This window comes from Crocuta crocuta, unplaced genomic scaffold (assembly GCF_008692635.1).
Source record: "Crocuta crocuta isolate KB4526 unplaced genomic scaffold, BGI_CrCroc_1.0 scaffold140, whole genome shotgun sequence".
Taxonomy (NCBI): Eukaryota; Metazoa; Chordata; class Mammalia; order Carnivora; family Hyaenidae; genus Crocuta; species Crocuta crocuta.
In genome coordinates, this window is record NW_027527775.1 from 1,878,626 (window position 1) to 1,891,342 (window position 12,717).

The following is a 12,717-nucleotide window of genomic DNA, read 5'->3' on the forward strand; positions in this document are numbered from 1 at the left end:
CTGAGCCACCCAGGCACCCCTGTTGCATATTAGTATTATAAAAGATCTCAGTAAAATTTTAAAGATGAATTTAAAACTGTCATGACGTTGAGACCATTGTAATGCCTTTAAAGTTTAATTCAGGTATGCAAAAAACTTGGAAGGGAGAAGTGTTTCAGGACTGTAAACCTTCTTACCTTTCCTCTTAGTTTCCTTATACTCTTAGTCCTGATTTCGTGTAAGTACTCACGGGTACTTCATTATCTTTATGTACATGGTGACCCTGGCCTTGCCCCAGAGCCCAGGACAAACCTCGTCGCATTGCTTCCCAGCCCAGGGACCGCGCTTTCCTGTGTTTTGTTCTGGCCGCTACCCAGGATGCAAGGCACAGGATGGTGTCCCCTGACTCACTTTAATTTTTGACCTCTACTCCGGGTAGAAAGTCTGCCCGTACCTGACCCTCGAGGTGTTCAGCTGTAGGTGACATTTCCTGACGGGAAGCACGGTGGCAGGTCACAGGAGCTGAGGCTAGGATGGCTGTGTCCAGGAAGCTGACACAGTGGACCAAAGAAGGACCCCTCGTCCTCTTCCTTTGCCCTAACTTCCTGGAACCCTGCGCTCAGGTGGCTGGGAGGGGATCTGGTCAGTGTGACACGGACAGCCCTTCCGTCTTTTTAAGGCTTCGGATACTAGGATGCTGCTTGATTCTTACTGTTGGACCGAATAGTTGTATCAGGGAGCCAGACCTCCGTGTCCAGCTTTGAGTAAGAGTCAGTGATCCTGTCATAACTGCTGCGACATGTGTCTTCCTTCTTTATATTAGGTCACTTACTACATGGGCGAAACTTGGATTTTGGAATATTTCTTGGGTAAGTAAAGAATGCAGTGAGTATCAACCCTTCAGAAGAGTAGGTTGTATTATGTTGATGAAAAGTAAATCCCAAATCATGCCCCAAATATGCCCAGAAGTAAAGATCCTGGATTCCTTAGTTTTGAGACCCGATGGGCACCCCGTTCGGGTAACAGAGTTGCACCTGGTGAACACACGTCCGAACAGCCTGTGGAGGACTGAAGGCCCCCATGCACATCCGGCTTACCGCACAGAAGGGAAAAATAGCATATTCCATTTTATGTCTTAACCTTCCTGAAAAAAATACAACAGGGCTCTGTAATTACAGACCTGAATTTGAATCTGGGGTTTGCTCTTTAGTAGGCTGTGTTCGGTTGGGTTATTTCACTTCTCTGGGCCTCAGTTTTCTCCTGTGGAAAACTTGGGGTACAAGCACTCCTCTTGCAGAGTTGTGAGGCGTGAGCCTTACAGATGGGCTGCATGGAGACCTAAGTGAGTGCCTGGCCTTCAGCTTCAGCTTCATCCTTCTTACCATCACTGTTCTTAACGTCACTGAAATTTGTCTTTTGTAGGTGGAATGTAAATAACAATACCTGGGTCATAGCTGAGGAACTAAAACCTTTAACTGTGAATTTGGACTTCCGAAGAAACAATAGAACTGTTTTCAAGGCTTCAAGCTTTGCCGGCTATGTGGGCATCTTAACGGGATTCAGACCAGTAAGAAATCTACTGTGACGTAATGTTACAGGTAGCTCTGGGTCCTGCTGTTACTGCCCGTGACCGGTGGAGGGAGTGTGAGGAAATGAGGACCGAAAACGGGTATGAGGCCCCAGTTCCCCCCTTCGTACTTCCGGTCAGCGCCGTAGTTGGACGTTGGACGTTGGCGGAGAGTAGAACGGGGATGGAGGCTTGTTTCTGAGACGAGACCGTTAGGAGGAAGGCGCGCGGGGCCGGACGCTGAGGACGGGGGTAGAAGATGAATCTGCGTCTGGTCCGTAGTCTGCCCCGCAAACAAGATAGGCATTAACTCTCCGCAGTTCGCTCTCCTTGTCCGAAAGTGTGGCCAGTAACATTCCACCTCGCCGTGTCACACAGTGCACGCGAAGATGCTCTCAGCTTCTGCAAACCGTTCGCAGAACGTGATCATACAGTTTTGTGTCGGCCTGCACCCCCCACCTCCCATTCCGGGACTTGGCCCACCGGCATACAGTGAGAGGGCCTCCAGCAGGAGGCTTCGGGTTGCTGATCTCGTTGCTTTGTCTTGTTTACAGGGACTCTTTAGTCTCACGTTAAATGAACGTTTCAGTTTAAATGGCGGTTACTTGGGTGAGTAGTGTGTTCTTAAATGGGAATTTCATAGATGTTTTCAGGGGAAGGCTGGACTGCGTATTCTGGTCCACAGCCTGACCTCATTCCAGGCCTGTGACACTGTGCGCGTTTGATTTCTTCCAGGTATCATAGAATGGATTTGGGGAAAGAAAGATGCCATGTGGATAGGGTTTATCACTAGATCAGTTCTGGAAAATGGCACAAGGTAATATGTTTGATTGCTTTATTATCAAATTTAATATTCATTTGAAAATTATATTTTTGTTGGAGATAAAAAGGGACAGAAAACATTTTCTTAGTTTCAGGGTGCGCCAGAATGTTTTGATATCTGAGTATATGGTGAAAGGATCCCCACAGTCAGTGTAGCTAACATCCATCGCCACATGTTGCTGCAGAAATTGTTTTCTTTGAGTTGAGAATTTTTAAGATTTACTCATAGCATCCCTCCAGCATACACTACAGTATTATTAACTAGCACCACCGTGTTCTACATGACATCCCCAGGACCGACTTCCTTTAGAATTGGCACTTTGTACCTTTCAACCCCCTTCATCCATTTTGCCCACCCTGCATTCTCCACCTATAGCGATGACCACGCTGTCCTCTGCATTTACAAGGTTTTCTTAGATTCTACATGTACATGATACCGTGCGGTATTTTGTCTTTCTCCATTTCCCTTATTTCACTGAGCATAATGCCCTCAGGGTCCATCCATGTTGTCACAAATGGCAAGATTTCCTTCTTTTCTATGGCCGAGTAATATTCGTTGTGTAGACACACCACAACTTCTTCATCCACTCACCCCTCAGTGGTCACTTGGGTTGTATCCATATCTTGGCTATGGTGACTAATGCTTCAGTGAACATGGGGCTGCAGGTTATCTTTTAAAGTTAGTGTTTCTGTTTCCTTTGGATGTATTGCCAGAGTGGAATGGCTGAATCATCTGGTATTTCTATTTTTATTTTTCTGAGGACCCTGCAAACAGTTTTCCACAGTGGCTGCACCAGTTGCATTCCCACCAGCAGTGCAAGGATCACTTTTCTCCACATCCTCGCCAGTGCTTTTTTCTTACCATTTTGGTAATCGCTATTCTAACATGTGAGGTGCTAACTCGTTATGGTTTTGATTTGCATTTGCCTCGTGAGCACATTTTCATGTACTTGTTGGCCATCTATCTGCATCATCTTTGGAAAACTGCCTACTCAGATCCTCTACCCATTTTTAAATCACATTTTCTTATGCTGTTGAGTTGTATGAGTGCGATACTGTAATTTTTTTTTTCCAAGAGGTATTTGCTTTTCTTTTTCATTTCTAGGTCACAGCTCCCAAAACCCTTGAATTTCCTAAGTGTTGACAGTGATAAAAGGTGTTTTTGTCATGTTAATGAGGCAACTTTTGGAAAGCACCTAAGGGTGGGGGTTGGTAGCCTGTGGAGGCAACCACCCATTACCGGATTGGAACTTTCAGAGCCACAGGACACCCCGGAAGGGAAGAGGGGCCTGAGGTTGCATCAGTTGCCAGTGGCCAGTGATTTAATGAGTCATGCTGATGTAATGGAGCCTCCATAGAACCCCAGAAGGAAAGGGTTTGGAGAGCTTCTGGGTTGGTGAACACATAGAAATTTGGGGAGAGTGGCATACTCTTAGCACATGGAAGCCCTGTGCCCTTCTCACATGCCTTGCCCTCTGTGTCTCTTTATATGGCTGTTGTTTCGTATCCTTTATCATATCCTTTAATAAACTGGGACACATGATTACTTGAGTTCTATGAGTAACTGTAGGAAATTAATGGAAGCTACAGAGGACCTTGTTGCAATCTCCAGTCTTAGCCAGTCAGCTAGAAGCACAGGTAATGCTTACAGTTGGCTTGATGGGGCTTAGGACTGACCTCTGAAGTGGGGGATGGATTACAGTCTTCTAAGTCTGAATCCCTAACCCACTGAATCCAGTGTTATCTCTGTATAGATAGTGTCAGAATTGAGTCAAATTCTTGTACAGTTGAGGATGTCCAAGAATTGTCGGGTGTTATGTATAGGGAACCACCCCATGATGTTAGGGTTGGGTCCAAGAATCATAAAAGAATGAGTTCTCTACATATTTTGTATATTAACTCTGTCAGATACACAATTTGCAAATACTTTCTTCCTTTCACTAGATTGCCTTTTCATTTTGTTGATGGTTTTCTTGCTATGCAGAGGCTTTTTAGTTTGATATAGTTCGACTTATTTTTGTTGACTCTGCTTTTGGTGTCAAAACCAAAAACTCATCACCAAGGACTTCATAGCCTATTTTTTTTTTCTAGTTTTATGGCTTTAGGTTCAGGTCTTTAATACATTTTGAGTTGAGTTTTGTATATGGTATAAGGTAGTGGTCTAGTTTCATTCTTTTGCATGTTACTGCCCTTTCCCAATTATATTCTTTGCTCTGTTGATGTAAATTGATTGACCATATATACATGGGTTTGTGTGTCTCTTTTATGCCAATATCCTACTGTTTTGATTACTATAGCTTTGAAATGTAGTTTGAAATCAGGAGGACATCAGAAATCCAGCTTTGTCCTTCTTTCTCAAGATTGCTTTGGGTATTTGGTATTCCTGTGGTTAAATTTTAGGATTATTTGTTCTGTTTCTGTGAAGAATGCTGTTTGAATTTCAACAGAGATTTCACTGAATCTGTAGCTTGCTTTGGATGGTATGGACAGTTTAACAGTATTCCATGAGCACAGAGTATTTTCCCAGTGTCCTATAGTTTTCAGTATACAGGGCTTTCGCCGCCTTGATTAAGTTTCTTCTTAGGTATTTTGTTTATTCTGTTGCACTTGTAAATGGGATTTTGTCCTTAATTTCTCTTTCTGATAGTTATTATTAGTGTATAAAATCCAACTGATTTTTGTATATTGATTTTGTATCCTGTAACATTGCTGAGTTCATTTATTCTAACAGTGTTTTGGTGGAATCTTCAGAGTTTTTGTGTAGAGTGTCATATTGTCTTAATAGTGATAGTTTTACTTCTTTCTTTGTGTGTGTGTGTGTGTGTAATGTTTATTTATTAATGACAGAGACAACATGAGCAGGGGAGGGTCAGAGAGAGAGGAAGACACAGAATCTGAAGCAGCTCCAGGCTCTGAGCTGTCAGCACAGCCCCAGGTGGGGCTCGAACTCATGAACTCAGAGATCATGACCTGAGGCAAAATCTTCCCCTTAACTGACTTTAGCCAATCTTCCACTTAACTGACTTTAGCCACCCAGGCGCCCTCCCTCTTTTCTGATGTAAATGCCTTTTATTCTTCTTGCCTGCCTGCCCTGGCTGGGGTTGTCAGTACTTCTGCTGAATAAAAATGGTTGAGAGTAGGCATCTTTGTCTTGTTCCTAATGTTAGAGGAATGTTGAGCTTTTCACCATTGACTATGATGTTGTGGGCTTGTCCTGTATGGCCTTTATTATGTTGAGATATGTTCCCCCTAGACCCGCTTTGTTGAGTTGTTATAATGAAAGGATGTTGAATTCTGTCGGATATTTTCCCCACGAATCTGTTGAAATGATCATATGTTTTTTATCCTTCATTTTGTTAATGTGGTGGATCACATTGATATGTAGATGTCTGTCCGTTTTTGTACCCCTGGAATAATGCCCCTTCCCCACTCATGCTCTGTCTCTCGCTCTCTCAAAAATAACGTTTAAAAAAAAAAAAAAAAAGAACATGTTTCTCAGGTACTTTGGTTTTCCCTTAGTTTCCACAACTAAATATTTTTCATTCCAAGTCAACTAAAAAGGTTTGCTTTTTTTTTTTTTTTTTTAATGTTTCTATGTAGTTATGAAGACGCCAAGAATATATTAACCAAAACTAAGATACTGGCCCCCGCATACTTTATCTTGGGAGGCAACAAGTCTGGGGAAGGTTGTGTGATTACGCGAGACAGAAAACAAGCTTTGGATATATATGAGTAAGTGCGTTTGTTCAAAGAAAATAAACAGAAACTAAAGCACAGACTGACATATTTACAGGTTTAAGGCATGAAAACTAGTCAGAATCTCTCCTTTTGTATGTAGACTCAACCCCAAGCAGGATATATGGTATGTGCTAGAAACAAATTATGACCGTTGGAAAAGTCCTTTCTTTCTCGATGATCGCAGAACATCTGCAAAGAAGTGTCTAAACCGGACAACTCAAGAGGTACAGTCACGGTGTCCTTCCTATGTAGAAAGAAATGGTCCTTTGAAAATTATCTTGTGGCATTTTTCCTTGGCCTTTGGGAAACTTAGAAACTTCCCATTATTCAGTATCTCTGGACAATCTGTACTGAGTTTTTGTTTTGTTTTGAATTGAAAGGGGAGAATTTTCCAGTACTTGCCTTTCTTACTCTAATGCTGGACACCACTCTTAAGCTGAATGACGAATTAGAGAGGGCAGGGAGAGAGAGAAAAAGTGATGTATTAGAACCATTAACTCTTTCTAACAGTGACCCCAAGGGAAATTCTTTTAGGGGCTTCAGGGGAGGTTGACTGAAGAATGTCTTTGTTGCTAATGACCCATTGAGTGGATAAACCTGCCGACATGGGCATTTAACGTAATGAACAAAATCACTTCTGTGTTTTAGAATATCTCATTTGCGACCATATACGATGTCCTGTCAACAAAACCTGTCCTCAACAAGGTATTTTTTTAAATCTATATTTATATATTTATAATTTAAAATTAATAAGTTTTAATTATAATTTTATATTTTTAATATATATATCCATAAAATTTACTTTTAGGGAAATAATCTGGGCCTGTGTTATATTTCCCTGTTACTGTGGATTAGTCAGAGCTATAGAACCGCCAAGTCACATTCTGCTTAAGGTTGATTTTTAAAAATGTTTTTGTGTGACTATAACGGTAACTCCTGCGGTATGACAAAGTGTTAGTGTGGTTTGAGCCACTCTGGCCAGAGTATTGTTTCCGGTTTTACTTCCATGCCATTTTAGTTAAATGTAGCCTTTTTCTTTTGACTTCTGCCCATCAGAAATCACGCTGTCCACTACAGTTAACACCTAAAACTCAACAAAGTCTGAAGTCTATTTTCAGAGGGAGCTTTTTGCCTGTGGTCCCGTGTCCCCCGCCCCCCGCCCTCCGTGTTAGAAGTGCGTTAAGGCTCAGAAAGGCCATCGCTCAGCCCTTTATACTCTGCCTTTATACGCTGCAGTGCCCCACTCGGCTCTGCACGAGCTGGGGGCAGGGCGGTGGGGGGTGTTAGCGCACCGGTGGTGAAGCAGCGCACTACTCAGGAACAGGATCTTGTGAGGAGTTACAGGGCTTCTTTCCAGAGCATATTCATATTCATGATCTGGAGCAATGGTTCTATTGAAGTCAGTTGTTTGAGTTCTCATTATTGTTATTTTGCTGTTGTATTCTTAAATGGTGAAATATTATTAACTTCTTAACTGTTTGGTTCTTTGTATATTTATTTTTATATCTTTGATACATACAATTTATATACTGTTTTATACTAAGTAGCTTCATAAAGCAGCTCGACATGTATAGAAATGTTAATATAAGTCAGGACATTTTAGAATTGGAAACATCCTTAAAAGTCACTTTTCTTTCAGCTGACTGTATACACAACCCTGATGGATGTTACCAAAGGTCAATTTGAATCTTACCTGCGGGACTGCCCAGACCCTTGCATAGGTTGGTGAGCACAAACCTGGCTTCTAGAATGCTCTCTGTGTGGCATGAAGATGGAAACTCACCCATGTCCGAATAGTGCAGCGTCTGATCTCCTTCCAAAGACTAAACCTCAGGGCAGTTTCTCTGTGAGGCATGAACTTGTCTTTCTTACTAAGGTTCACAGACTGTTTTTGCCGTAAAAGTTGATGGTTCTCCTTTACAGATAATTTCATAACAGAAACCAATCCCCTAGAATTTGCCGTTTCACTTCACTCGGACATTTGGGGATAGGGACGCCGTGGGGCCCACCTCCACAGAATAAAGCCAGAGTCCCGGTGGGCATCGACTGCAGCACATCTGTACACCGTCCTGTTTTTCACTTTAATCCACATATTTGTATGGTTTTTCGAACAGCAGTCTTTTCCCCTTTGATACTGACTACGATTAAAATTAGCCCACCATGGTCTTCGCTGTTTTTGACAGCAATGTGATTTCACAAGTTTTGGTTGGAGAGGGATGGGACAGACATTCACCTGTGTAGTTCTCTTAACAGGCAATACTACTAGAGTCTTTGACCCTGAATAGAAGTACTTTTTTGGGTCCATAGAGTAATCTGTATGTTCCCTTTTTCATCATTAGTCTACCTCCCGGTAACTCCAGGCACTTGTCAGCTTCAGAATCTGAGACCCAGGTTCTGTGAGTGAGCAGTATATAGGTCCAAGCCTTGTGGAAATCGAGAGGTGAATCCAAAAACTCTCATAAATATCATTCACTTAATACAACTTTAGTTTGTCTTTCTGATCAATACGTATTTACTGAAAACGTTACTAACAGTGTTTTTCAGGAATCTGTTGATGAGAAGTGCTGATAGAACATGTTAACCTTTCAGACTTTCACACAGTTAACTGTGAAGTGCATGCCACTCGGGTGAGACTGTATCCACTTCATTTTGTATAATGTCACTTGTATTCATGACTTTAATAAAGAGTCACTGGAAGCAGTGTCGGCAGGCACATGTGCTGGTCTGAGGGCGGGGGTGATGACGGAGAAAAGCAAGCTGAACATACTGGAATTCAGTTACAAGGCTTACGTGATGGGTTCTTCAGCTCGGAACTCACAGGTCACTGGCTTACGTGACCAGTCCTTGCGGCCTCTCGACCCACTGGTGTCCACAGTGTGCGGGTGTCCAGAGGCTGCTTTTTTCCTGGTTGGAGGTGCTTCCCCGAAACTGTAGTCACGCTAGTATTAGCTTAGTGAAGCAAGAGGAGTCATAAGCAGATTTGCATTAAAATAAGATTAAAAAAAAAAAAACCCTTAGATTTTGCCCCTTATAAAGTGAGGTAAATTTGTATTTTTTCTAAGCAATAGCCTTTGATACTCATAATAGGGAAGATGCTGTTTTTCAGACCCAGTTCCTCAGGACTCACCAGTGTGGAGGGAAGTACTGGCATTGAGATTTTAGGCAGTAATGTTTGGTGGCTACAGAGCAGTCACAGGATACAGAGTACAAGCCTACTTGAGTCTGTCCTTAGGTCTCCAGTGTAGAAAGAGGACTGCAAGGTGTTTGCCAACGTGGTGACAGTGTCCCCACTGCTGTGTTAACTTGGAGAGGACAGCGAACGGGATTGCAGGCACACCCGGTTTTACTGTGTGTCGCTTCACTGTCCTTCACAGAGTGTTTTCACAAAGAGGTCTGTGGCGACCCCGTGTCAAGCAGGTCTCTTGGTGCCATTTTCCAACAGCATTTGTTCACTGTGCGCTGTGTCCTTTTAATAATTCACACAACACCGTATTGCACACTTTTTCATTGTTACTGTATTTGATGTGGTGATCCACCCACCGCCCATTCCTCCATCTCTCTCCCTCCCCCTGGGCCTCCCTATCCCCCGCTGGACACAACAGTATTGAAATTAGGCCACTTAATCACCTGACAGTGGCTTCGAAGTGTTCCAGTGCTAGGTCAACCATACATCTCTTTTTTCCTTTGAAAGTCTGTACCTCTTATAATCTCCTTATTTCATCACCACCCCCAACTCCTCTGGCAGCCAGAGATTCTCTGTATTTACAAATCTGGAGAGGCTGATTTTAGATTCCATGCACGAATGAAATCATATGTTATTTATCTTTCTCTTAATCCATTTAGTAGAATACCCTCTATGTCCATCCTTGTTATTGCAAATGTTAAGATCTCATTCTTTTTTTATAGCTGAGTAATATTCCGTTGTGTATGTATATATAGAGAGAGAGAGATATATACATATACACACCTATACCACATCTTTATCCATTCATCCATCAGTGGATACTGTGTAGCTTCCATATCTTAGCTTATTACAAATAATACTGCAGTAAACATAGGGGTGTACGTTTTTGAATTAGTGTTGTCGTTTTCTTTGGGTAAATAGCCAGTAGCAGAATTACTGGATCCTGTGGTAATTCTGTTTTAACTTTCTGAGGAACCTTCATGCTGTTTTCCACAGTGGCTGCACCAGTTTGCATTCCCAGCAGTGCACGAGGGTTCCCTTGCCTACACATCCTCGCCAGCGAGTTAGATCTTGCCTTTCTGATACTAATCATTGTGACTAGTGTGAAGTGCTATCTCATTGTGGTTTTTACTTGCATTTCCCTCATGGTTAGTGAGGGTGAGCATCTGTGTATCTTTATTGGAAAAATGTCTTTTTGAGTCTTCTACCCATTTTTAATCTTTTTTTTTTTACTATTGGGTTTTAGGAGTTTTACATATATTTTGGATATTAACTCTTTATTGGATACATCATTGACATATCTCCCATTTAGTAGGTTGCCATGTCCGTCACTTTAAATCAGAAGCTCACAATGACTCAGCTCGGTGAGGAAGGTGCACAGAAAGGCAAGAAAGACTGAAAGCTGGGCCTCTTCTGCCAAACTGGCAGGCCAAGTTGTGAATATAAAGAAGTTCTTCAAGGAAACTGAATGTGGTATTCTGGTGAGCACATGAATGATAAAGTGAAAGAGCCTAATTGCTGATAGGGAGAGTTTTAGTGCTCTGGATAGATCACCACACCAGCCACAACATTCCCTTAAGCCAAAGCCTAATCTAGAGCAAGGCCCTACTCTTTTCAGTCGTGTGAAGGCTCAGAGATGGGAGGAAGCTGCATTAGAAAAGTTGAAACCCAGCAAAGATTGGTTCATGAGATTTGAGGCAAGAAGCCTTCCCCATAATATGAAAGTACAGGATGAAGTAGGGAGTGCTGATGTATTAGATGTAACAAGTTATCCAGACAACGATGACGAATGTGTCTAAATAATTTTTTTTTTTTTTTTAGAGAGAGCATGCCTGAGTGGGGGAGAGGGGCAAAGGGAGAGAGAAAATCTTAAGGAGCCTGACATGGGGCTTGATCCCACGACCCTAGCTAGGATCATGACCTAGGCGGTAATCAAGAGTCAGGACACTTAACCAAATGAGCCACACAGGTGCCCCTAGGCAATAAATTTTCAATGCGGGTGAAACACCTTTCTTTTGGAAGATGCCATCTAGGACATTCATAGCTAGAAAGGAGAAGTCATTACCTAGCTTCAGCGTTTCAAAGACAGGCTGACTCTGTTAGGGGCTAATGCAGCTAGTGACTTTAAGTTGAAGCCAGTGCTCATTAACCATTCGGTAAAGAAAGCACATCTGTTTACAACATAGTTTACTATTTTAAGCCCATGACTGAGACCTAACAGCTCAGGAAAAAATTTCTTTCAAAATATTACTGCTCATTAACATTCTACCAAAGAACTCGGATGGAGATGTACAACACGATTTATGTTGTTTCCATGCCTGCTAACACAACATCCTTTCTGCAGCCCATGGATCAAGGAGTATTTTTGACTTTTGAATCTTAGTTTTTAAGAAATACCTTTTGGGGCACCTGGGTGGCTCAGTGGGTTAAGTGTCCGACGTCGGCTCAGGTCATGATCTCACAGTTCACGGATTTGAGCCCTGTGTTGGGCTCTGTGCTGACAGCTAGCTTAGAGCCTGGAGCCTGTCTTCAGATTCTGTGTCTCTCTCTCTCTGATCTTCCCCTAATCATGCTCTCTCTCTCTCTGACTCTCAAAAGTAAATAAAAAACATTAAAAAAAACAAAAAACTTTTGTACAGCTATAACTGCCATAAGAGTGAATCCTGAGGTGAATCTGGACAACATAAACTAAACTTGGAAAGGATCCACCATTCTAGATGCCACGAAGAACACTTCTGATTCAAGGGGAGAGAGGTCAAAACATCAATGTTAACAGAGTTTGAAAGAAGTGGATTCCAACACTCAAGGCTAACTGTGAAGGATTCCAGACTTAAGTGGAGGAAGTAACTGCAGATGTGGTAGAAACAGGAGAACTAGAATTAGGGAGCTTAACGATGTGACTGAACTGCTGCCTTCTCATAAAACTTGAATGGATGAGGGGTTGCTTCTTACGGATGCGCAGAGAAAGCAGTTCCTGGAGATGGAATCTACTCCTGGGGAAGATGCTGTGAAGACTGTTGAAATGACAAGAAAAGAATTAAGCTTAATTGATAAAACAGCAGGACAGCTTGAGAGGATTGACTCTAATTTTGGAAGAAGTTCTACTGTTGGTAAAATGCTATCAAACAGCATAGCGTGCTAGGGAGAAATCTCTGAAAAGAAATCAAGATGATGGCAACCTGTAAGAAATTGCCACAGCCACCCCAGCCTTCAGCAGCCATCAACACTGAGGCAAGACCCTTTACCAGCAAAATGATTACAACTTGCTGAAAGCTCAGATGACGGTTAGCAGTTTTTAGCACTAAAATACTTTCTAATTAAGGTATGAACATTGTTTTTTCAGCCATAATGCCGTTGCATAGGTAAGAGTATGGTGTAGTGTAAACATAAACTTTTATATGCCCCGGGAAACCAAAAACCTGACTCC

At 42.3% G+C, this 12,717-nt stretch overlaps 1 protein-coding gene across 1 annotated transcript in view; it reads left to right on the forward strand.

Annotated features, from left to right (window-relative positions):
* The window catches only part of ASAH1 (N-acylsphingosine amidohydrolase 1), a 51,415-nt gene extending 42,608 nt beyond the window's left edge, over positions 1-8,807 (forward strand). Inside the window, exons 7-14 of the mRNA XM_077772464.1 lie at positions 803-848; positions 1,402-1,546; positions 2,101-2,155; positions 2,282-2,363; positions 5,969-6,100; positions 6,207-6,330; positions 6,755-6,811; positions 7,746-8,807. Coding sequence (XP_077628590.1) covers positions 803-848; positions 1,402-1,546; positions 2,101-2,155; positions 2,282-2,363; positions 5,969-6,100; positions 6,207-6,330; positions 6,755-6,811; positions 7,746-7,835 — 731 coding nt within the window. The 3' untranslated portion in view covers positions 7,836-8,807. The remainder of the gene's footprint in view (positions 1-802; positions 849-1,401; positions 1,547-2,100; positions 2,156-2,281; positions 2,364-5,968; positions 6,101-6,206; positions 6,331-6,754; positions 6,812-7,745) is intronic.
* Positions 8,808-12,717: the final 3,910 nt, after the last annotated feature.